Source organism: Trematomus bernacchii, unplaced genomic scaffold, assembly GCF_902827165.1.
Source record: "Trematomus bernacchii unplaced genomic scaffold, fTreBer1.1, whole genome shotgun sequence".
Taxonomy (NCBI): domain Eukaryota; kingdom Metazoa; phylum Chordata; class Actinopteri; order Perciformes; family Nototheniidae; genus Trematomus; species Trematomus bernacchii.
The window spans coordinates 6,318,816-6,343,938 of NW_022987973.1; the positions used below are offsets into that span (position 1 = coordinate 6,318,816).

Sequence of the window (25,123 nt, forward strand, 5' to 3'; positions counted from 1 at the left end):
TGTGTGTGTGTGTGTGTGTGTGTGTGTGTGTGTGTGTGTGTGTGTGTGTGTGTGTGTGTGTGTGTGTGTGTGTGTGTGTGTGTGTGTGTGTGTGTGTGTGTGTGTGTGTGTGTGTGTGTGTGTGTGTGTGTGTGTGTGTGTGTGTGTGTGTGTGTGTGTGTGTGTGTGTGTGTTTTTTATGGTTTCAAGACAAAGATCATGACCTGCATCTGTTTGGACAGTTTATGTTGTAAGAGCATTTACAGGCGCTCTTAAGGTCGGGTTTGTGCACTCTTCTTCGGCCTATGAACTACATTTGCTTTGTTTTTTCCAATGCCTTTTTTCTGTATCACTACTTCTAAACTGGCATCTGAGTTAAGGACCTGAGTGATATTTATAAACAATATATCAGTTAGTGTTGATTTTGTCAGCCACAGAGTTGTGTTTCCTGCTGTCATTCTGTCAGCAGTAGGTGTCAATTTTCAAAAGCACTTTGCGTTGAAGCACTGTGGTTGAGGCTATTTTGCCCATGCTACATCCTGCTTTGTTAGATGGGCACCCTAATTGTGTATCTCTCTTCCTTCTATTCAGAAGTTTCCCTAATAATAAACTTCTAGCATTCCCTCCTAGCACATTTTTTATCAAGCCTCCTGTATCTTTGGTTGAGATACTTATACAAGGTCACCTCATAGTTATAGTTTGAACCTGTATCCTTAGGATGAAGTATGCTTTTCCACTGAATGATGTCTCCATTATGAATACTTGTGCTGTGCTATCACGAGCAACCGTGATCAGAGTTTGTGAATTGATCAATGAGGGGATTTCCTCTTATCTATGACCAGATGGCATGGTAAAAGGTGTTATCTTGATGATGTGTTGTCTACTTGCTGATCTGCACAAACTGCAGCGCATGTGTATCAACTGCAGCTCTTCACCTAATCCGTTAAATAAGGCCACAATCTGTTTATTATTCCTCCCTGTAGTATTTAAAACTCTTCTCCTTTCAGAAAAAGCATTACAAATATCTATATCCTAGCAAAGGAGAGATGATCTGATAACAGGGAAGGTGCTATGTGTTAGTGGAAAGTAAGAACAGGAATGTAGGAGTGGAAAACAACACAGGCTAGGTTTCATCGGAGCTACAGAAGTATTCAAAGCTGAGCACAGCAAGACTTTTAGGAATGGTGCTTCAGTTGCCTGCCTGACCACAAACATGAGCCAACCAGTTTATTACGTTGACATATTTATTGCTCATTTGAGGGCAGACACTGACCGGTTTGGCTTTGTTCCTAAGCAGCACCACACAATTGGCAGAGCTAGAGCCACCGGTAAAAGGGCATCTGCTGCCCCAGTGAAGTTACTGTAAGCGTAGATACACAGTGTAGGCAGTGCACTTCCAGACCATGATGTGTTGGCCAGGTTGGTGACTGGATCAGATAGATGGGCCTGCAGCACAGCCCTGCTAGTTTTAACGAGCTGATAGGCAAATCCCTTCCTGGTTAAAGATTAACCACTCGCAAGAGCTTCCACCGCATTATCTCCCCGGGGCATACAGGAGCCAAGAGGTGTGTGTGTGTGTGTGTGTGTGTGTGTGTGTGTGTGTGTGTGTGTGTGTGTGTGTGTGTGTGTGTGTGTGTGTGTGTGTGTGTGTGTGTGTGTGTGTGTGTGTGTGTGTGTGTGTGTGTGTGTGTGTGTGTGTGTGTGTGTGTGTGTGTGTGTGGTGTGTGTGTGTGTGTGTGTGTGTGTGTGTGTGTGTGTGTGTGGGTGTGTGTGTGTGTGTGTGTGTGTGTGTGTGTGTGTGTGTGTGTGTGTGTGTGTGTGTGTGTGTGTGTGTGTGTGTGTGTGTGTGTGTGTGTGTGTGTGTGTGTGTGTGTGTGTGTGTGTGTGTGTGTGTGTGTGTGTGTTGCATTCCAACCAGCAAAAGGGTGGAACTGTGTGTTTGTTTGACTACGGGAGTTAGTGATCGGCTTTGCTCCCAGCGGGGTGTTAAAACTGTGTTTACTGTATGCCATTTAGCAGTCAATCTGCTGTGCGTGTGTTTGGGCGGGATCATGTTTGTGTGTGATGATTTGTTGGAATCTACATTCCTTTTCTTTCAGAGCTTTGTTTTGTTTTCCCTTAGGGCGTAACGGCATTCAAAGGGTTAATTGCATCAGGAAGCTTGGTGTGTAACAGACGCCTTTTCACCCTTAGGTTTTAGGCTTAACATTTTTTTTTTTTTTGCTACAGTGCCAAGAGATCTAATGAAATCACACCTCTTAAGACCTTTGCATTAAAGTGCTCAACATTAGAAGTGAATGTGCCCTTTGTACTCTCCTTATCCAGTGCTATAATTTAAAATCCATTTTCCTTTTGTGTATCACTGGATTAAAAGACTGACATACAGTATGTTGTTTCATCTTCAGGACTCTCTCTGATTAACTGGGAGACAATGCCATCTGCTGGATGTTTGAAGAATGGAGAGTTCTGAGACTGCCTAAAATACTGAGCACGTGTGTTGTAACTGAGTGATGTTAAGAGGTGGAGGCAGGCTCACTTATCTGGATATTCATAAGACATTACTCATCCTGGGTTGCTTAGATCATGCAAATGATCATTACTTACTCTGAAAAGACAGGCTCGACTTGCGTGGCTTGTGTTTTAGAAATTAAAGTGGAAACAGAGGGTAGAGACAGCTCTCTCTTGTTAGACTATGCACACCCACATAACCTTAATACTATCATTGATTTTCACTTAATCCTGTTGTGCATGTTTTTATCTTCAGCGCCTTGAAGTAGTGAGTGTTGTACCATGCTATGGCTAAGCTATCAGCTTTTAGCTGTCAGCATAGGGTTTTGTCGATTTCTTGTGAAGCTGGTCTTCTCTTTTTTTTTTTTGGCATTATTGCCTTTGGGTTGAAAGGAAATCAGGGCAGAGAATTTCAGGATGACATGGCAATAATTAGCACCGGCAACCCCATTATAAGATGTGATGCTGTGGTTGGCTCATACAAGCTTCTTCAAACAGCCAACATGAACACAGACAGCACAGAGATATTGGCATGCTGATCCTTGTGATGCTAGACAGGAAAGGGGAAGGGATGGAAGAGAAGGACAGAGTGTGGCAGTCCTGTGTTTCCTCTGGGGACTCCTGAGGGAAGCTTTGTCGAGAGGTGGCCTTTGGCACAATGCTGGCCACCGTAGCTTTACCCTAAAGATTATCTCTCTCCGTGCCATCGCTCTCTCTCACTCGCTGTTCTGAGAAAAGAAGCGAGTGACGGAAGGAGGAAATGACTAAAGAAACGACTCATTCACACCCCTGCATTGACAGCAGGTCGGACAGAGGGGAAGTCAAACCCACGCTTTTACCCTTTTCCTGAGTCCTCCACCCCCAGCTATTAAGCATGAGTATCCGCCACCCTGATAAGAACTCGTCATCATTTTGTGTGTGTGTACACTTTTAGTATTCTTTGTTACTTTAGAATAGTTACGTTTAATTAAAAAGATAAATTATTTCATTACTTTTTGAACAATTATACTTATAAAGCAAATTGAATTGGGGCATACACATTGTAACACAAAAGGCTTTCTCTCATGCTGTCTTGCTTGACACAAGCCAGAACATGCCCTTTTTCTTTCTCTTTTCTTTCTTCTCTCTTTCATTTTGTGTGTCATGTGTCTCAAGAAGGGCAGGGCGCCTCACATATTTAACCTACCCCCCCCCCCCATCCCATCCCATCCGTCTATATACGTGCACACATAGACAGTGCCTGTCGCTCCCCAGCCATGGGGTCAGATGTGATGACCGGCTGAGCACTCTCCCCTCCTCCTCCTCTTCAGCTCCTCTTCTCCTCCTCTCCCCTCCTCCCCCCCCCCCCCCCCCCCCCCCCCTCGCCTTGGCAGGGCTTGCATGCCTGTGTCTGTTATCTACAAATGGCTGAGGAATTATAGGTTGAGAGGGGAGGAGTGAGGGAGAGTGTGAGAAGGGAGGGAGGGAAGGAGGGTGGTGGGTGAGGTCATGTGACATCGCAGCAGCTGCTAGGCTAAGAATTTCTGTTTTCTCACTTAGAGGGAAAGAGAGAGAGGGAAAGAGAGAGAGAGAGGTAGAGCAAGGAGAGGAGAGATAGGCAGCGTGTGTGGTGTGTTGCTTTGTTAGATACGCTCTAAACGGTCTTTGTGAGCGGCAGCGTGCGAGAGACAGGAAGGCAGGCTGGGAGAGAGGGTGGACGGGAGAGGAGACGGATAGACGGAGAGGAGGGGAGAGCGGAGCAGGAAGATGGTGTGTGTCCTGTCGGTAGCTGCCGGTGTGTGCTGGGCTGGGCTCAACGTGAAGATGCAGCCATGGGGGATCCAGGCGGCTCCACTCCTTTGTGCAGTAAGGAGCTTAAGCCACGCTTTTAATCTATTGGGGTGGGGGGGGTCATGAACTGCTGCCAGACCTCCGGATATGTGCCTCTGTGTGTATTTATCAAGCTGTGTGTGTATCTGTCTCTTCTTTCACGGTGTTACTCGCTTGCATGTGTGTCTGTTTGTACTGTGGCTCTGTGTGTGGTTGTTACAGTATTTATATACAGTGTGCTCTGCCTCTATAGTATGTTAGTTTTGCAAAAAGTTCCGTTGTATTTCTTTGGCTCCCTCCTCTGACTTTATTCTGGTCTAGAGAGGGAGGGAGTAGCAGTGCTCTAGGTTCTTGACAAAGTCACGTTACTGGACTGGGCAGTTGGTGTGTGTGTGTGTTCGGTGTTTGCTTGCTTGTCTCTCAATGGCGCTGTGTGTGTTGTTCAGACAGTAGTCATTGTTGATCCCATTATTAATTGTGTGCTGGGTTCATTCCGAGTGCACTGGGTAACTGGGAGGTTACAGGCAGGACAACTCGAGAGGTGTTGGGAATGTTATTCACCCTCTCATGCCTGACTTGCCACTGTGTGTGTCCTCTCAAACAACACACACACACACACACAAAGTAGGGAACATGATCTTTTTATAGCCCTCTCAGCCTCTGGGGTAAACCCAGATATAACTCCTACTTATCTAATTTTGCTATTGATATACTGTAAGTAAGCAGCTCTTATTACAGTGAGTATGTCTTAGTCCTAGAACTTGTAATGGTAGCTGGAAGTTTTCTTTGAATGTTGATTCTGTGTGTATGTGTGTGTGAGAACGTGTGTGGGTGTGTGTCTTTTGATGTAAGAGTTCCCTCTGGCACACACAAACTATGCTAGTCTTAGTTTACACTCTCCTCTGAGCCACCTTTTAATGTGTGTGCATTTTGCCCAAGATGTAGGGCTATCACACACGGCTCTGGCATTTAGGGATTCCACTGACCGAGGGGCTGTCAACACGGTGTCACCTTTCAACACAAATACACACACACTCACATAAACACACACACACACTTGAGGGAAGGAAAGGGACAGCCGTCTCAATTCTCCTGACCAAGACTAGAAAGCAACATTGCACTTAAAAATCACCCTTTTTTATTTCGCTGTTGAGTCATGGATTTACAATGTACTATTAACTTTCCTTTTTTGAGTCCCAGAACCATTAACTCAAGAAATCCCAACACTCACTCAAATCCCATTGTTTACATTTAGAAATATCCTGCTGGCTGTTTTTAAAAACATCACAGTTTATTTCTTCTTAGTGTTGCACATGTTCTCTACCTTCCTAACAAGAGAAGGTTCCTAATATGACCTCCCTGGCAGCCTTAATTGGATTAAGTGCAAAAATATTGGGACACTTTTTCTTAAGTGGCAGTTGGGTTAGGGAGTCAATGTGTTATTTTAAACATTTTAACATGGAGGAAACGGGACAGGTTTACGCTGATCCATTAAGATCTACATTACTATTATGTACTGCCACTAATAATTAAAGTCACCCTGCTATGTCGGAGCATGCTCAGTAGGGTTGATTTGTAAACTCTGTGACCATGGACCTCTTGCAGACACACAGCCAGACTAAAGCTCTTTGAGCACGGGAAAGGGCAACTTGCCCTCCTAACCTCTCCCCTCTGACCCTAAGCCGTACAAGCAAAGCCCCTCTGCCTCAGCTGTCACAAACAGAAACCACACTCTCCTCACTGTCTCTGTGTCCAAGGAAACTGCTCTGAGCCACACTTGGTCTCTGCATATTTCTTGCAGTATATGCATTTATATGTAAGATTGGAGATAATTCTAATGAAGTGTTTTGCTGGTTCTTCGTGAATGCAGTATTGATAATAAATACTTAACACATCTCCTCCCTTTTGTAGGCATGAGCCATGAGCCAAAGTCACCATCGTTAGGAATGATCTCCACGGCGACCCGTACCACGGCGACGGTCAGCCCCCTCACCCCGTCGCCTCTCAACGGCTCCATCGTAGCCAATGGAAGCCCCGCCGCCCAGTCTGCACACTCTGGATTTGCTGCAGCCCTACGTAAACTGGCCAAACAGGCGGAAGAACCCCGAGGTAAAACCCTACAGCCTTTGACACGGATTTGACCTCCATGACCCTGTCAAGTTTAAGTCTATCGGACAACAGCATTTTGGCTGTATTATTAATTTAACTAAAGAAGGTCATCTCTGTTGTGGCTTTTACTGTGCAAACTCATTTGGTGATGGAATTGTTTTAAAGATTGATTGCAGCCGGTTTTAGAATAAATTCACAGGTTATGGTCGGCAGTATAGTTTTATCTTTTCTCAACAAGTTTAAGCCTCAATGACTGAAAGATATTTTGGAAATTGTAATAATATCAAACCATGACCCTTGTATGTATTGTTACATCCAGCACCTTTATTAGCAAACCTTATGGATCAGGTGTTGTGTACCTCATGTACAGTGAACGTGTGTGGTTGTTTATTTGTGTGGAAGAGGGTGGGTATGTAGGTGTGTGTGTGCGCACTGTGCCATGTCCGGTTTGTGTAGCTGAGTGCAGAACTGCTAATAGCTATGGGATGATATCCACACAGGATTGAATTAGTTGTCGTCTCTGGAGGTAGTGGGACAAAGAGGAGTCCCTCTCGCTGACCCACTTAATGTGCTCTGTGTGAGTGCATGAACGTCAATACGTGTATGATGGTGTGTTATAATCCCCCTTCATACATTTGTCCTTGTCCACACACACACACACACACACACACACACACACACACACACACACACACACACACACACACACACACACACACACACACACACACACACACACACACACACACACACACACACACACACACACACACACACACACACACACACACACACACACACACACACCAAATAATTCCCAACTCGCAGAGCATTATCCTGTGTTTGTATTTATGTGAAGTATGCATCAGGTGGCTGACTTGCTGGTAATTAACTTGTCAGTAATTCTGAATTACCCCTTAAGTCTGAAATAGGTGCTCAGAATTTGGTTTGTTGATTTCTCGTCTCTTCTTTTATTACCTGTATATAAGGCAAAACTGGCCTCTTATACACATTCAAATATAATTGATTAACCCAAGTGCCTAGAGTTTTAATAACTCATAAAAACAAAGCCACAACGTTGAATCTACACAGGAGAGCCTCAGTAGGAAGTTTATTAAGGGTGTGTGCATATATATGTGTGGCCCTGGACCCGGAGACGCCCAGCTACCCCAGCTGTCCACCTTTGCTTTGGCTCTTAAATCAGATGGTCCCCTCCTTTCTGGCTGTCCCTGGACACTTTGCTCCCCAGCCCACTGCAGCCTGGGACCCAGAACCCTGGAAATGATTTATTACCCAGAGAGAGGGAGAACTCGGCTCCTACCTCTCCTCACCTCCCTCTCAATCCTTCTCCCCTTCATCTCTCTTCACTCCTGCAACTCTTCATGCCAGCCCTATTACTTTATCAGTCCGTCTCTGCCAAATAGAAAAATCAATTTCCATCCATTTTTATCATGAACTATCCTTTTCTTATTGGAATTTTTCCATCTTATCTTTGTTGCTTATTCCCCTTTGTGTCAGTTGCAGCTGGAAAACACAGGGATTGATATTTTTAAATATCTATGTTTTTCAGTTTCCACCATGGTCCGTTTTAGCTGTTCTATTTTTTAACTGAAGGCAAAGAGTTCCTGTCTGTGACTTGGTCATACAAATAGACATAAGATCCCGTGTGATTTAAACTTTACCACCTTTTTATTAAAAGCACTAAAAAGCCCCTTTGTTGTTTTTGAGGCCTGATGACTCTGCTGGTGTAGGCAGTGATGTGTGGGTTAGTCAGACGTCAGGCATAAGGGGCAACTCTGCTGTGTGAGGAGCCCCTGCTACAGGGTGGGCAGAGGCATGCAGCCCCTGGAGCTCATGTCACTTCTCTGTCTGACGAGCCTGTATTTATAGGCAACACACACACACCCAAACACCCCCACACATGCAAACAGTTGTCTTTGCAACTGTGTAAGCCTTATGATTTCATAGCATGCTGCAGCCTGCTGTCCTTTCATTAGCTGCTTTGACTCAACCTCTCTTACTCTCTGTCACCCCCTGGTTTATGCTTCTACATGAGTAGTGCCGTATATATGAGGTGCTATGACTCAGTGTCCTCAGGCCTGGAGGAATTAGTTAGGTTTGAGTCCTAGTATCACTGCCACCGGCGGCTGAACTGATTTAAGACCCTGAGGACGGCTGCTGTTTATACACACACCCTTAAGCATACACACACATTGTCACTTGTCTGCGGCGAGTATAATGAATAGCTGCGATGAAGAGGAGAGGTGATGGATAATGAGTATCAGAGCAGCGTAAAGAATGTACACTTGCATCAACACACAATGGCACTCGCATGTGTGCGCAAACACACAACACAGATAACACACCGCCTCCAAAAGGCAGGCCTGCTGATATCTGATTAATTAGGCAGACATGGGTTCAATCCTCTCAGTTGTTTCTTCTTAGACACATACACAACACAAGAATGTCATGACTGTGTTCATACCAAGTGTAGTGCGCTGCCTGGAGAGAGGATGAACAGAGGGAGAATAAAGGTGTACAAGATAGATGGACTGACTTGGCAGCAAAAAAGAGGAACTGAAAATAATTAGTGGATTTGTGAAAACCTGTGGTGTTTGTCAGACTGTGAGTATCGTTACATGTACGTGTGTGCATGTGTGTGGCCGGAGGCTCCCCTTTTTACTGGGAGCCCAGAGCATGCTGGGACATCGGGGCAGTGTGTCTCTGACCTCTCCATCTGGAGCCTGCCTGGGGCCTCGCTGTGCTGCGTGTGTGTGTGTGTGTGTGTGTGTGTGTGTGTGTGTGTGTGTGTGTGTGTGTGTGTGTGTGCTGTGTGTGTGTGTGTGTGTGTGTGTGTGTGTGTGTGTGTGTGTGTGTGTGTGTGTGTGTGTGTGTGTGTGTGTGTGTGTGTGTGTGTGTGTGTGTGGGTGTGTGTGTGTGTGTGTGTGTGTGTGTGTGTGTGTGTGTGTGTGTGTGTGTGTGTTGTGTGTGTGTGTGTGTGTGTGTGTGTGTGTGTGTGTGTGTGTGTGTGTGTGTGTGTGTGTAAGGGTGTCTGTGTGTGTAAGGGTGTCTGTGTGTGTGTTTCTTGAAGGCAAAACCCTTCAGGCTGTGACTGTCCCTGAAACACTCACAAACAAGCTCATTTGTGTTTCCTCTTTCACTCGGTTTCTCTCCTCCATACACAGCAACCTCATGCCTCACATAGCTCTGTTTGGAAGCAGCATTTAAGCCTGATGTACAGTTTGTACAGTCAGCTAAAGGCACAGAGGATTGCTCCTCTTATTTCCATCCGCCATCTTGTACCGTCTTCCTTTCCCTCACTGGCACAGCAACACACACAGTGTGTCTCCCCTCCCCCCACTCAGTGATGCAGATTACAGGCTTTGTGTTGCGTTGTCAGTGCATGGCCAAGACTGTAGTAGCAGGTGTGTGTTGTGATTGTGTGCATCAGTGGTTATTGTGTGTCTGTAAGTGTGTGGATGTTTGTGTGTGTGTTAGAGTGCACGTGTTGAGGCTTGTGCTGCTGGTGGGGTGGCATATGGATGCAGGGTTGGCTGGGCACTGCTATGCACACCAGGTGTGAAATGGACTGTTTAATTAAGTGCTGATGTTGTTGTAATGCATGCTGGTAGGGAGGCATTTGGCGGAGGGGGTGTAGGGTTTGGTGTATTGGTGGGGTGGAGGAGAGCCCCTTCTGCCTGGCAGGGCGAGGGATGGCTATGCTCGGATATTTTGGCAGAGGTGGCAGTGGGGGTGGCAGAAGAATGGTAGGGGCCATTTGGCCACACCAAAACATTTCTGTGTGGCGTTGTCTTCCATCAAGGCTTAGTGATCCTGTGGGAGTCGCTGCTGAAGAGCTGCGGTGGCTTTTTGATTGGGTCAGTGGCTGAACTAAAAGGTGCCGTCTATGCAGGAACACTTGGCCACAGCCTCTGACCACAGCTTGGTTTGTTTGTTTTTGCTGCTGTTGGTTGTATCTTTTGTGTGTGCGCATGTGTGGCTCAGCTTGAGCGGTCAAGTGTGGAGGCAGTCTGGGAGAGTGGGACTGGTAATAGAGGAGGCGATAGAGAAAGGAGCTTCACATTAATCACACACAGCTTGGGACTAAGGCAGCGCTTGCTTTCTTTTCTCCTTTTTTCCTAGTTCTTTCCTTCTGTCCCTTTTCTCTCTTTCTATGCGCCCCCACCTTCCCAACCCCATCACCACACACAGACACACACAAACCCCATCACCACACACACACACCCCTACACACCAAGAAAGTGACAATCAGTACATCTAATGAAGTGCAGGTTGGGAGCTGATGAGCCTATTTTAGACTCTGGGGACGCAGGCTTTGCTTCACTCCTCCTCTTGCTCCCTACAGAGGCCACCATCTATGGCCATCTTCTCTCTGTCTATATGGAAAGGGAGGCGCATATTGCAGAAATGACACCAGCTTGGCGCCAATCACATAGCTCATATGATTTTTTTTTACTATCAGATGGCACTTTCATGTGAGGGAAGGATGAAAAAAAAAAAAAGGGGATTTGTATGGAAATTGGAGCAGGGGGGTTGAAAATGGACAAGAGAAAATCTTGGAGGAGGGATGGAGGCTTGATGAAGGAAAGAGGCTTATAGATTCACATGACTTTATGTGGTTAAACCGGAAAATAAAGTGAAACATGCATAGATGCACACATGTAACAACTCTCTCAGACATATCCCATGAGGCCTTTACTGGCTGTAGTGTATGTGTTTGTGAAAATTGCACGCTGTGTCTGACACGGGTCTGCGCCTGGTTGGCTGGCACTGTGTTTGAAGAACAGAAGGAAAAGGAATCAGTGTGTATGAAGAAATGGTAGGTGGGTTGTGGTTGTGTGGGGAGGAGAAGGAGGGAATGATAGAGGAGTAATAGCTGTTTGTGGTTTTTTTATACGTGGCGAGGTAGGGCGCCTAGACGTGAACACAGATTCTGCACACTCGAGAAGAGAATAAAGCCAGTGGTAGACGGCCCTTGTCTCTTTTATTTCCTTTTCCCCTCACCTGCTTCTCTTCCTGCTCTTAATTATTTAGTCTGCCCTGCCTCTGCTCCAGTCTGCTTTGCCTCTACATGGAAAAGGAGATGGGAAGCGAGGGGGGTGAGAGAAATAGATGGAGTAGAGGTCTGTTGCTTAGCAGTCCTCTCCTCTCTGCTTCTTCCCTCCCTCCAGCCTTATCCCACCCCATCCTTGTGCATGCATGTTGTGAGTGTGTGTGTCTGTGTGTGGTGAGTGAATAGGCTGTGACACTAGAGCTGTATTAAGTGTAGCTCCATTCCCCAGGCTGAGTGGGCTGCTATTGATTGGCCTAGTCTTGCACGGGAGAGTAATGGCTCTCCGAGGTGAGGGGGGGAGGATTAGGCCACTAATTGCCATTGTGCAGACAAGATATGCCTCCCCCCCTCATGTCCACCACCCTGTCCCCGCCACCCACTCACCCATCTCCACCCCTTATCTCTCTGCTTTCCTCTTGTCTTCTTCTCTGCCTCACCTTGCACCTCTTTTGCACTCTCACTAGCTGTTTCTTTTCTCAAATCACTCCTATCATTTTTCATTTTAATGTCTCACATCACACGTTTCATCACCACCTTATCTTTACATTTTTTTCTTCTTTCTGCCCCCCCAACTCCCCCCCTCCCTCCCTATGCCTGTTACCACCACTCGTACATAGATTTTCAAATGTTTTCTACACCGTCACCTCACTGCCATTATTGATTCTTTGCATTATTTAGTGGTATTAGTAAGAATGAGGTGTTTAAAATCTGTCAATATCCTGACGGCACCTATCATAAGCTGACGCTGTCTGTTAGGTTATGTTGCCCCGGAAACCAAGGCAGGGAAGATATGGCAGTTGGGTAAGAGAGCTGTGGTTGTTATTGTGATGGTGATAATTGGAGAGGAAGTACACTTGAAACTGGCCCCAGGTTTCAGCTCCTGTGGCTGCACGTGAGCCTGTTTATGTACATGCACACACATAAATGCTCGTCTCCCGCTGCCCTTGCAGCAGCACCGAAGTGTGTGCTCCATTGAGAGGGTTGTGACCCAGTTTGACTGTAATGCTGCGTTCACTCTGAGCGGAGGAAACCTACAGCACACTGTACTGTCAGGAGAAGGGGCAAGGCTAAGTGTGGAAGGGAGGATTGAAAAGAAAAAGTAGAGAAACACTGGTTAAAACACAGGAAAATGAAGGAAGACTTTAAGAGTAATATGAAAAAACACAGTAACAAAGAGACAGTGGACACAGACGAGAAAAACAGAAGGTGTTGACTTTATGGGGAAGATAAAGATGCATGGTTGGAAAGATGAAATCGTAGAGATACACGTATGTGAGCATATCATATGAGAGAGAAAGCGAGCTGTGTGGAAAGCGAGGCATGTGACCAGACCGTGACCCTGCGCTACAGGGTTTCCCTGGAGGGCTTTGTTAATGTGGCACAGCTACAGAGAAGTGTGTGTGTGTGTGTGTGTGTGTGTGTGTGTGTGTGTGTGTGTGTGTGTGTGTGTGTGTGTGTGTGTGTGTGTGTGTGTGTGTGTGTGTGTGTGTGTGTGTGTGTGTGTGTGTGTGTGTGTGTGTGTGTGTGTGTGTGTGTGTGTGTGTGTGTGTGTGTGTGTGTGTGTGTGTGTGTGTGTGTGTGTGTGTGTGTGTGTGTGTGTGTGTGTGTGTGTGTGTGTGTGTGTGTGTGTGTGTGTGTGTGTGTGTGTGTGTGTGTGTGTGTGTGTGTGTGTGTGTGTGTGTGTGTGTGTGTGTGTGTGTGTGTGTGTGTGTGTGTGTGTGTGTGTGTGTGTGTGTGTGTGTGTGTGTGTGTGTGTGTGTGTGTGTGTGTGTGTGTGTGTGTGTGTGTGGTAATTCTGACTAGTGGAGAAGTGGGAGGGTTGTTACATTTGCCTTTAAAATGATTGAGGCGCCGTTTACACGAGGAGAAAACTGCTTGTATCTGCATAGTTTCGCGTGCGTATAGCCCTATTATTTACACGAGGCCGATAGAAACTGACCCCACAAACAATAACGGGTCCCAAGGTGGATAGATTTGCAAACGAAACGCTCTGGGGGGTCAACCGAGTCCGTGTAATCACCTCTATACGAATATTTCCTGAAAAAATAACGATAGCCCCCGCCTCTCCCCAGCTCTCCTGCTCCTGCGAGCAACTATCAAAAATAGCTGTGTTAATTAAACGCACAAGGGGTTCTTGAATGAAATAATATTATAAAAGGCAAACCAGAATTGTTAACGCCCAATATACTCCTTAAACAAAATAAACAGAGTCAGATTTCATGCATTGATCCATTATATTGACAAAGGAGGATCTCACCCGGTGTTTGTAGAGAATATCTCTCTCTTTCTGAGCCGTCCTCTCCACGGAGACATGCTTCTTGGTCGGGATGCAATATCCACAGATTCGGTTTCTTTCAGTTTCAGTTTCGGGGCTTAAACAGAAGGGTAGCCATGGCAACATTGCAGCGGGGCTGCTCGGTTGCTCTTCTTCGCGGCTTTTGGTGTATTTTGGCGGAAGTTACAGCGCCACTTACAGTCCCAGCATATGTACTACAGCGTTTCCAGCGGCCTCGTTTGAACAGACACGTTAAATGAAACAAATGCATGTGAACGGAAGACTTTTTTGAATACGCATACTGTGCATAAACGCAAACGGTCCCGTGTGAGCGGGGCCTAAAGCAAAACCTTTGAGCTGTTCTTGATTCCACTTGTTAACTTTACTCATGCTTTTTCCCTCTTTCTTTTTCCAGCTGCATCCTCCATCAGCAGTGAGTCCTCTCCAGTGTCCTCCCCAGCCACCAACCACAGCTCTCCAGTCAGTACACCCAAGAGGGGTCCCCTTGGTCAAGGGCCTGTCCTGGTCGCCCCCGCCGGCCACAACGTGCCAAACACTCCGCCTGTAGTCACCATTGCTCCAACAAAGACTAGCAACGGCCTCTGGAGGAGCGAGGGACGCCAGGTAACGGACTACATTCAAACGCCACACTGACCTTCAGCCTGCTCTTACTTCCCTTTTTTGTGTTCTCTCTCACTCTTTCTGAAGTCTTACATGTGTGAGGTATTTTCTTTCTTTGTAGTTTCCTTAAAGCACCAAAGATTGTTTTTATTTTTTTAGCTTGTTTGCCAGCATAAGCATGAACACAAACAAGCTCTGTAGGGAATAGTGGATTTTGCAGATGGCCTCTAACCCCTAGTGGCAGTACATATTTGACATATGCACATGTGACATAGCTTGCAGGTCTATGAATGTCTGCTTCCCTCAGAACCCCCTCACCACGGTGTCATTCACCCCCCCCCCATTGCTCCATGAGTTAAACAATGCCAGCTGCCACTGGGACATCGAGGTGACAGCATCAACGGCAGCTAACATCTGTGGCCCTCCAGCCCCCCTCCCACTTAGCCCTCTTGCCCTTGGCCCAGCCCTTCCCGAAACCCCAGCCTTTAGCCTACTAAGCCCCCCTGTCCTCACCTCCAGCCTGACCCTCTTCACTCGAGCAGTCAAGTGCATCCTTCGCCTCGTCACCCTGACACCCGGGAAGTGTTACGTTAGTGGGGGGGAGAGAGAACCGGGGAGAGAGAGGGAGAGCTGCTTGCTTTGATAAGGAGTGGATTATGGATTATGGCCTCGCTTTAAGCCTTCTTATCTCGGCTCAGGGCTAATTTTCGAGGCCAAGCGCACAGTTACGAACAGCACTCGGCAACATCCGGAAACCTCTGAGACACTTTGACAGTTCCCTGGAGAAAAAGAGAAGGGGGATAGCAAAGGGTGAGAGAGGAGGTCATCCAGCCAGCAATGTGTGGTAGCATTCAGGCTATTGTTTTCTGCAGTGGACAACCCCTCTGACCCCATCCCTTGTAGCGTCAGCTTTTACGAAAATGACCCCTTCCACAGTTCAAGGGTCAACCAGAGCTAGAAGGGGCTAGAGAGACACGGGAGCCAGTGATTTCATCCTTTTTGCCATTCCTACAGCATAGCAAGTTTTTAAGCACACAGAGAGAAATAAATGGACACAAGCACTCTCCGTGCATGCATCGGGTGGTTTTGCACAGTGGTTGTGTGTTTGTGTGTCTAAGAGGTCAAGCTCAAATGGAAAAGGTCGCTACTGGGTGTGTGGTGCCTCTAGCAGCGTGGGGGCCACCGAACCAAAGAATGAGGAGGTTAAGGGAGGTTATGTGGACATGAGGTTGGGATGAGGGGAAGAGGTCAGGAGGGGCAGCAGCGGGGATGCGTCACAAAAGCTGGCGTCATCTCCCCTCTATCTGCGGCGCCGCTTCAGCAAGCACATTTTACTCACAAAGAGCCAGGGGGCTGTAAAGGACACACACATACACACCATCAAAATGTCCCTCTTTAACAAATATGATACTGTCTGGAGCTTTGCTTAAAACGGATTAGGAAGGATGCATACAAAGATGATGCTTAGTTTCTCAGGTACTTTGACTTTTTCCCTTTGACCTTTCGCTTTGTTCTTGTTTACGTCTAATATTATCATTCAAGTCATATGCCAAGTTATTTATTTTGGGCAAAATACCTTATTGCCATTCCCAGACCAACCTGTGTTTTTCAAAGCTACAGAAATGGCAGTGAGTTGAAAAAGGGACACAAAGCAGAAATTAAGATTTCAAGACAAACGGAAAGTCTGATAGAAGTTGGAGAAATACAGAGAAAATATTGGATACAGAGGCAGGACTCTGTTTACTTGATCCCCTGTTAAGCGTCCAAGAAAAGCTTGTGTGTAGTACATTTGCATGTGTCCTCCTTTCTTATGTGTTGGAAGGGTTGATTGGTGTCTCTCTGGCTGATGTACAAGTCTGTCTTTCAGAGGAGGGGGGCTGATGGGCAAGGCAGTGAAGGAGGGAGGGCTTGGTGCGTTGGCATTTTGCTTTAATGACTGCAGGAGTCTGCTCCCGCTGCTGCCTGTAATTGCTTTTTAATTGGCAATTTGGATTCATGGCTCCATCTGAGAGGCGTAAACGAGCGCTCTACAATGCGCAGGGTCTCCCACCCTCAGTGGGGGTTACAGGGGCCTGGCTCACACAGAGGAAGATGGCTGTTAATGGATATGTCTTTGAGTCTGAGTGCTTGTATTTGTGCTCTGTACTTTGAATATGGCATGATGCTGGTGAATAGTGTGTGTTTATATAGAAGGCTGTTTTTTGGCAGGTGGTGTAAGGTCAAAATGGGATGGTTTGGTTGGACGTGTAGGTTCCTGAGTGACTAAGGCGCCTCTCTAATGGGGATGGAAGGTTCTATCTTTGTGGTGTATGTGCTTTTCAAAGTGCTGACCTGTAACACCCACACCTTTTTCATATGTTTCCACTAGCTTGAATCCACACACACACACACAAGCTCATGCACAGACACACAAAGGAACAAAGAATAGCAGCATGGCAGCCATGTACACACTCTGATTTACAAACCGGTTTATACATGACATGATTTTATTAAAGGTTTTTTGTTTTCAATGACATTATAATAGAAGAAGCCAGCCATTGTGAAGTTTCAGCAGGCTTTGTTGTTTTACACAGGGATCGTTTTTCCATCCTCTTATGATGGGATTCCTGTGAAATTGGTCAGAAAGGAACAGTTGATTCAATTTGAGTGGTAATTTGTGTCTGGCAATTGCACAAATGGACAGTTACTGAGTCATGGCCATGATTATGGAACCATGCCCCTGTCACACGCCAATGTGAGTGATGCAGGATATTAAACACAGGTTCAACCCACATATGATTCACACCAACTTCTGGCCACCATAAAACCCAAGATATCAACAACACATATAATTAGATTTTAAACGGGCTGTGCATGATTTGATTTGGAAAGAAGTTTCTCGTGTTGTTTATGCCATCAAAGTACAATGGAGCGATATTTGGATTGAATATAACATTTATTCTCTTATTTGGTTCTTTTCAGCTTGATTAGGGCTTAAATTGTTGCACAAATTACGGCAAAGGTGTAAATTGGGCTCTCTCCTCACACATAATACAACAAACTGTAGCATCTGTGATGTTAGTCAAGCAACGACCGCTTTGCTAAACACTGATCACTTCGTTAGCAAAGGTTTCATCATTGTGATTATAGCCATTTATTTACTGACAGTGTGACAAAAAGCAGCTCATCCTGTTTCTACAGGCATATCACTGACAAGTAATACATACTATATCTACTCTGTAATAAGTCAGGAAGTGTTAGTTAACAAATCTTAACTTCCATACAGCCACCAATCTGCTGTTGTGTAGTGTTGGGCTTCAAGGCAGATAACGAAAAAAAGACACTTTGTGGAAGAGAAGGAGCAAACGGAGCTGGGCTTCTGCAACTCTCCCACCACAGTCTGATATTGACTTCTTTTGACATGTATGAACCTCTTTTTCCAGTTGGCTGCTGATTGGATGGGAGCGTCCACCTTCTCCCTGTGCTCATAAAGCTTTGAAAGGATGGAAGTGGTGCAGGGGATTTACGGGGACAAGTGAAGTGAAGCGCAACAAACAACAAGAAGAAAACAGTAGCATTACACTGCTGCAACGTGGGGGCAGTCTAAGAAACAAAGGGGGGTTTGGGGAGTCTAAACATAAGGGGCGTTTAAGATTGGATGTTAGTGCATCAGTGTCAGTCGGGTTCAGTGGCTGCGGAACACGACGTGGAGATAATGGCTCCGTAAATTGGATTTATTTGATCCGAGACAGTAAGAGAGAGAACAGTCCTACTCTAAGGTCTCTCACTAATCCTTGGGATCCCAGAGGTTAATTTATTTAGGAAAGAACCGCCTTGATCTCACTTATCTACTTAATGTCTTCATTTCTATATTTCCTTTTTCCTTTTGTTCCAGTCTTTCTAGTAGTTCCCTTCAACTTGATATTGCGTTTTCTGGGAGATGAGTATTCGCAAAGATCCTCCATGTCTTCATATCCCTCCATGAACAATTTCTTTGTACAACTTACAAGTTTCTCTGGTACGCGATTGCATTTGTAGGCAGAGGGAAACCAAAGCTTCAGTAAATGCACTCCCACTCCCACAGCAGGATGCCTTTGTAGCTCTGACATGGTGTGTGTGTGTGTGTGTGTGTGTGTGTGTGTGTGTGTGTGTGTGTGTGTGTGTGTGTGTGTGTGTGTGTGTGTGTGTGTGTGTGTGTGTGTGTGTGTGTGTGTGTGTGTGTGTGTGTGTGTGTGTGTGTGTGTGTGTGTGTGTGTGTGTGTGTGTGTGTGTGTGTGTGTGTGTGTGTGTGTGTGTGTGTGTGTGTGTGTGTGTGTGTGTGTGTGTGTGTGTGTGTGTGTGTGTGTGTGTGTGTGTGTGTGTATAAGATAAGTGAGACCAGGCTTGCTGCCAAAGGCAAGAGAGGGGGGTGAAAGAGAAACAGAGGCAGAGGGATGTTGCATTTTGGACTTTGTTGTCTGCGTGTAGATGCTAGTGTTTAAGTTATGTGCGCACATTAACAGGCTCCCACACACACACACTTTGCCAACATCAAAGTCTGCTTAGTACGTCTACCATTACCTAATCATCATCAATCACAAGTAGGACATCTCGTGTTTACAATGAGAGAAAAACAGCTCAGATGTGTTGTTTTATCACCATGCCTGCTTTCTCCATTTTTATCATGGATTCCCGACAGAGAAATGTCTATCTGACTATTTTTATAGGGAGGGTTTTTTTGTGGGAAAGTGAATAAAAGGTGCCTGAGGTAGGAAGAGAGAGTGAGGGAGGCTGCTGCATCATACACAGGCCTATTCTTCCCCCGTCTCCCCTCTCACAGGATGGGCTTCATGAGCATTGACAAGCGTGACGGTCACAGGTCTACTCAAACAATGACTGAGACTTTCTCTCTTTATCTCTTTCCAGGCTGACTCGGGGCCTCGCGGGGCCAGCAGGGAACGTCTGGGTGCAGAGGGGAACCACCCACAGGAGAAGGGTGGCCCTTCAGTCCCTGCCCACCTCCTGGGAAACCCTTATGCCTTTGGTCTCAGCCCCGGTGCGGTCATGCAGGATTCACGTTTCCAGCCCCTCAAGTGAGTCACACACTGCTCTGCCTGTGTCTCTAGATTTAAGGAGTTTACAAGGTTTCCATTAAAAATGGAGTTTCTCTTTGCATTGTGATAAGTGCATGATCAATTATTCATGGGTATATTAAACTCATTAAAATAAGTAGCCGCAACAAATTACAAACATTTGTTTTGTTGGCGTTGGTGTGATGAGTGTGAGTATATGTGTACAACAGTAGACACAAACAAGTCAAACTAACCATCACTTTTTCTGTGTTGTGCCCCCACCCCCCTCTCCTAACTTTAGTATGGCCAGACAGATGTCTAACGCAGTGCCCCCTGGTCATGTACCAGAAGAGTACCTCCGTGGTTTCCGGCCCTATGCCACGACTGAGGATGCCCTCCGCATGCCCTCTTTGCCCATGGGCCTGGACCCCGCCACTGCAGCCGCCGCAGCTGCCTACTACCACCCCAGCTACCTGCCCCACCCCTCTTTCACGCCATACAGGTAAGCCTCTCCATTAATTTGTTGACTAAGCACCTATTTCCTCTGAGAGCAAATTGTGCAAGCCAGTGCATATAAAGGAGCTAAGTATTAGTAATGCTTATACTCAGCAGTAAATGCATTTGTGCAAAGCTGACCTTGAATAAATGTTCCCAGAGGTACAAATATTGTGGTTTTAATGTGTATGTGTTTATTTGACCGGGTAAGAGATTTCATTTGGAGTTGAAAAGAGATGTGACTTTCACAGATGGCAGTACAAATAAAAAAACAGGTTCACGTTCAAGGAAACCAAATACAAATAACGCATCGTTTTATCATGGGCAGGAAGGAAGTCAGGAAAACAAGTTGGCAGAGAATCACTTAAACACATAAGAGCAGCGTTAATCATATCGGATGCACTGAGGACTGTACTTAAGGTTTTTATTATATCATCATCTGAAAAGCTGCTGCCAAGAGGCCTTTGTTTGAAGATATCCTGGTCAGCTGTGTCAAAAAGCTTTTAAGAGACTGATTAAAACATACATTTACATCACTGTTTATTGCCAAAGGCTGCAGTATTGTCATTTACTACCTTCGAAGCTGCTTTGATAATGCTATATTGATTGCTAAATTACAGAGGCATTATACCTATTTGACAGATTTCATGGGTATCTAATATGTGTTGCAGTATAAGGCAAACAAAACTCAGTATTGATTTATTAATGAAGCAGTTTTATTTATTTCTAAGCTTCTTACACCAAGGCAGTAAATAGCAAGACCCATTTCCCTAGTCTTAACCCGAGCTTGGTTATGCGTATGAATAAAATATGAACAGCCATAAGAAAGCCGCTGCTGGTTTTGCCACTTAATCCCATATATCTGGAGCTTTTTCATGCATGCTTTGTGGGAAATTACCATAAATGATTCCTGGAACTGTTTATACATCTGAGATGAGACGTTTCCTGCTCACAACTGAAGAAAAAAAAGAAAAACTAAATTAGTTTTGTTTCAGGATCTTTGCTTATTGATTTATAGAGTTCTTTATCGGAGTGACAACCCAGTGGTCATACACAGAAAACACCAGCAGCAGAAAATGTATGTGAGATGTTTGTTTGAAAATACATTGATTTTAAATGTTTCCTACGTATGATCGTGTATACTCTGTGTGTGCTGAGAAGGACCCTGCTTGCTCTGGGCAATCTCACAGGCTGTGTGCCCCTGGTCTGTCAACCAGGGAGATCAGAGCACTGCAGCACCCATCACACACACTGCGCTGTAATGGATTTAATGAGGGGATGAGCAGTGGCTGTCACACACATACACAAAAACACACAGTTGTGCATCAACACACAGCAAAGTCTCTCGTTGGCTGCTGTGTGGTGATTGAGGTTAGCTGACAGACGACGCTGCTGTTTTTTCTTCAAAGATGGAAGACCCTGTGATGTCACTTCTTTGGGAGAAGCGCACAGGTTAATGATAGTGAATGCTGCACTGTCGCACAAAGGGACTGACTTCTTCTCTTCCTCTTTTTATCCCAGGATGGACGACCCGTTCTGTCTCTCTGCTATGAGGTCACCTTTCTATCAGCTGCCAGGAGGGGGAGCTCTCCCTCCCATGCATCCCTCCGTTCACATGCACCTCCAAGGAGTGCGCTACCCTGGAGACTTCACTCACCCCTCTCTGTCGGCACTGCAGTCTGAGAGGTAAAGTCTCCTTAATCCAAGGACATGTACAATCAGTAGTGCACACATGCAGTAGATCTCCGCAGTGTGCCGTGATTTATTTCATCATGTGACTGACTTCCTGTCCCCTTTTGTTTTTTAGGCATCAGCTGGAGGATGAGCTACGGCAGAGAGAGAGGGAGCGGGAGCGAGACCGAGAACGCGAAAAAGAGAGAGAGCGTGAGACGGAAAGAGAAAAAGAACGGGAGAGAGAGCGAGAAAGGGAGAGAGAACGGGAAAAGGAGCTGGAGAGGGAGAGAGAACGGGAGCGAGAAAGAGAGCGTGAGAGAGACCGGGAGAGGGAGAGAGAAAGAGAGAAGGAAATGGAGAGGCAGAACGAGAGAGCGCTGAGGGAGAAGGAGCTGCAGGCCTCCAAGGCCATGGAGAGCCACTACCTGGCCGAGCTCCACGCCATGAGGGGGCAGGAGGACCGGACCAAGCCCGAGAGACTCACCCCTAACCGGGCTGGTATGTGTCTCTCACTGTAGCTCCCTTAAGCTACAATCATACTGATTACAAACACTGGTCCCTGCAAAACACTGTATATGAGATAGAGCTGAAACAATTTGTCTTTTAATGAACTATTCCATCATTATTTTTTTCACAGTAAACACTTAATGATAATGAGTTACTTGTCAGTCAGGAGTTATTTGCTTAACAAGTCTGTGGTTCCTTTCTCTCCCTCTCTGACTGTGGTCACTCAAAAAAACATTTTAGGTGTAGGACTTTTGTTAAGACCAAACAAGCAATGTCCCCTACACAATGACCATGCCGTTTCTGACATTTAATATACTAAACTACTGCTAAAATAATTGTCAAATTAATGTTATCATTTGTTGAAGCCCTAATATCAAAATGTTCACACTGTCCTTTCCAACTACCACAGATAAAACCAAAGAGCCCGCCCCTCCAGGTCCCAAACCTGTCCCACCAGGACTCCACCCTTCAATGGTCCAATCACATCATCCCATCCCAGGTCTGATCCCAGGCCACGGCCTCTTCCTGGGGGCCGGCGCTGTGGGGACAGCGCTCTCAGCCTCAATGTTAGCTCAGAGAGCCAATGAGGAGGAGAGGTGGCTGGCACGGCAACGTAAGCTGCGGCAGGAGAAGGAGGACCGTCAGTACCAGGTGTCTGAATTCCGCCAGCAGGTTCTGGAGCAGCACCTGGACATAGGACGGCCCGGAGATGTACAAGACCACAGGACAGACTCACACAGGTGAGAAAACAATCACAGCGCTTAAACTCTCTTACAGTTTTCAGGCCTAGCAGTAGTTATTTACACAACACTTGGCGATTACAAACTTGTTTTGCCCTCGTTATCTGATGGAGAAAAGCAGTTCTCTGTGACACCAGAAACTCATGCATGCGTTCATTGCGACACTATTTTTGGGATGTTTAGCTGTCTGTCTGGGCTAGCTTTAAAGGGACAGTTGTGTCGGCGTTCTGAAGCCTCAGAAGCTGGCAGGCTTTAGAAGTTTGTTTTCAGGCAGGACTGAAAAAAAATAGACCCTGTTAGAAACATCATGTCTAATTTATTTCTGTCCGTGCTTCCTTCCAGGTCTGACATGTAGGCAAACAGGCATCTATGTTTAGGTGTTGATGTAGGGAGTAAAGTGGGGTCCTGATGATGAAAGAGATGATGTCCTGATGCTGTTTCATGTAAAATGGGCAGCGGTTTCAAACAGGCAGCGAGTGGGACGGCTAAGATACACAAAAGCTAATTCTCGGCTAATCCTCTCAACCTTGCACAGCATAAGCCCCCAGCTTACCCTCCTTTGTTACTGTGCCTGTGTTTGGGGTGCTGTGTGCGATCTAGAAGTGAGGCTAATGCTGTACTGGTAGGACAGGAGAGATAAACACGTCCAGTATCAGTAACCCTACTGGATAATTGCTGAATCACAGCTCACAGGCTGCAGATTGAAGATAACACACATTCACTCACTCACACACACACACAGAAATGCAAACACAAACAGGGAGGCATAGATAATTTGCTGGTCCTGCACAGTGCGTTCCTGCCAGGCTTGATTTGGAAAGACACTCGAGACATCCATCTGCTTTCCTTTCTTTCTCGCAGTGACCATTTCTTCTCCACCATCCATACCATTATTCCTTTTCAAGTATCTCTTCCCAAGTATCTCCCTTAACATATAAATATATATTTCTCCATATATCATTGACTATTCCTTTTCTACAAACCCATGGTTCTCTCTACTCTCCACATTGATTCCTCTCTTCTCTGTGTGTGTGTGTGTGTGTGTGTGTGTGTGTGTGTGTGTGTGTGTGTGTGTGTGTGTGTGTGTGTGTGTGTGTGTGTGTGTGTGTGTGTGTGTGTGTGTGTGTGTGTGTGTGTGTGTGTGTGTGTGTGTGTGTGTGTGTGTGTGTGTGTGTGTGTGTGTGTGTGTGTGTGTGTGTGTGTGTGTGTGTGTGTGTGTGTGTGTGTGTGTGTGTGTGTGTGTGTGTGTGTGTGTGTGTGTGTGTGTGTGTGTGTGTGTGTGTGTGTGTGTTGCATGTCCTGCATATCCAGAGGACATTGTGTGCCTTGGCCACATCCTCTCTCTGCTCTGGGCTACTCTGTCTGAGCTTGATAATGTTGCCTTGCACAGGCACACAACCCCCCAGACATACTAACAGGGATGAAGGGGAATAGACATAGCATTTTAGCACGATGGTGTGTCTCTGCATTGCAGTGTTTGGAATACGGGCAGTGTGCAGTACTTTTAACAGATTACATGATTATTTTCTATCTCTACAGATCCATACCAAATCACCATGAACCAGGAAGCCGGGACCTCCACCCTCACTTAGGCGCCCCTCCACCCCTCATCTCTCCCAAACCTCCCCAGCCACCACGTGAACACCACCCTCCCACCACCCTGTGGAACCCTGCCTCTCTTATAGACACCGCCTCAGAGTCCAGACGGAACCACGAGCCCTCAGGGATGGGACACTACGAGCTCAGTCGGCTGCCCCCCGGGCACGCAAAATATGAGGACGGAGCGCGAAGGAGAGAAGGGGGAGTGATGGAGAAGTACCCCCCACTGAGAGGTCCTCCGGGCCTGCCGGAACCCAGCACATTCCTTGCTGATCTGGAGAAATCCACCCAGTCCTTTTTTAGCCAGCAGAGGGCAACCCTGTCCCTGCCCAGCCAATATGAAATGGAGGGAGGTATGAAGAGCAATGCTGGACTGAAGAGCCTCCAGGGACACCCGGGGCACAGCAGACATGGACAAGGGCTAGGAATCACCCCCGGGACAGGCATGGGACAGGTAGCCAATGTGGGGACGGGCCCAGAGACAATGCTGATCTATGACGAATACCTCCAGCAGCACCGGAGGCCTGTCAGCAAGTTAGACCTGGAGGAGAAGAGGAGAAAGGAGGCCAGGGAGAAAGGTACCACCATGCTGTTGCACTACACCTGATCATTTGCACTCTTAGAAAGCTACATTTTGTTATCATTATGTAACGCTTAACTTTATTAGAGCAAGTGGTTTGTCAGTACTGAACTCTTTGCTTGT

The 25,123-nt window shown here is 46.3% G+C and overlaps 1 protein-coding gene across 1 annotated transcript in view; it reads left to right on the top strand.

Moving 5' to 3' along the window:
- The window catches only part of gse1 (Gse1 coiled-coil protein), a 163,601-nt gene that overhangs the window by 130,934 nt on the left and 7,544 nt on the right, over positions 1-25,123 (top strand). Inside the window, 8 exon segments of the mRNA XM_034116187.1 lie at positions 6,208-6,405; positions 14,170-14,378; positions 19,260-19,426; positions 19,707-19,907; positions 21,422-21,586; positions 21,708-22,072; positions 22,491-22,821; positions 24,361-24,998. Of these exon segments, the coding sequence (XP_033972078.1) occupies positions 6,208-6,405; positions 14,170-14,378; positions 19,260-19,426; positions 19,707-19,907; positions 21,422-21,586; positions 21,708-22,072; positions 22,491-22,821; positions 24,361-24,998 (2,274 nt within the window).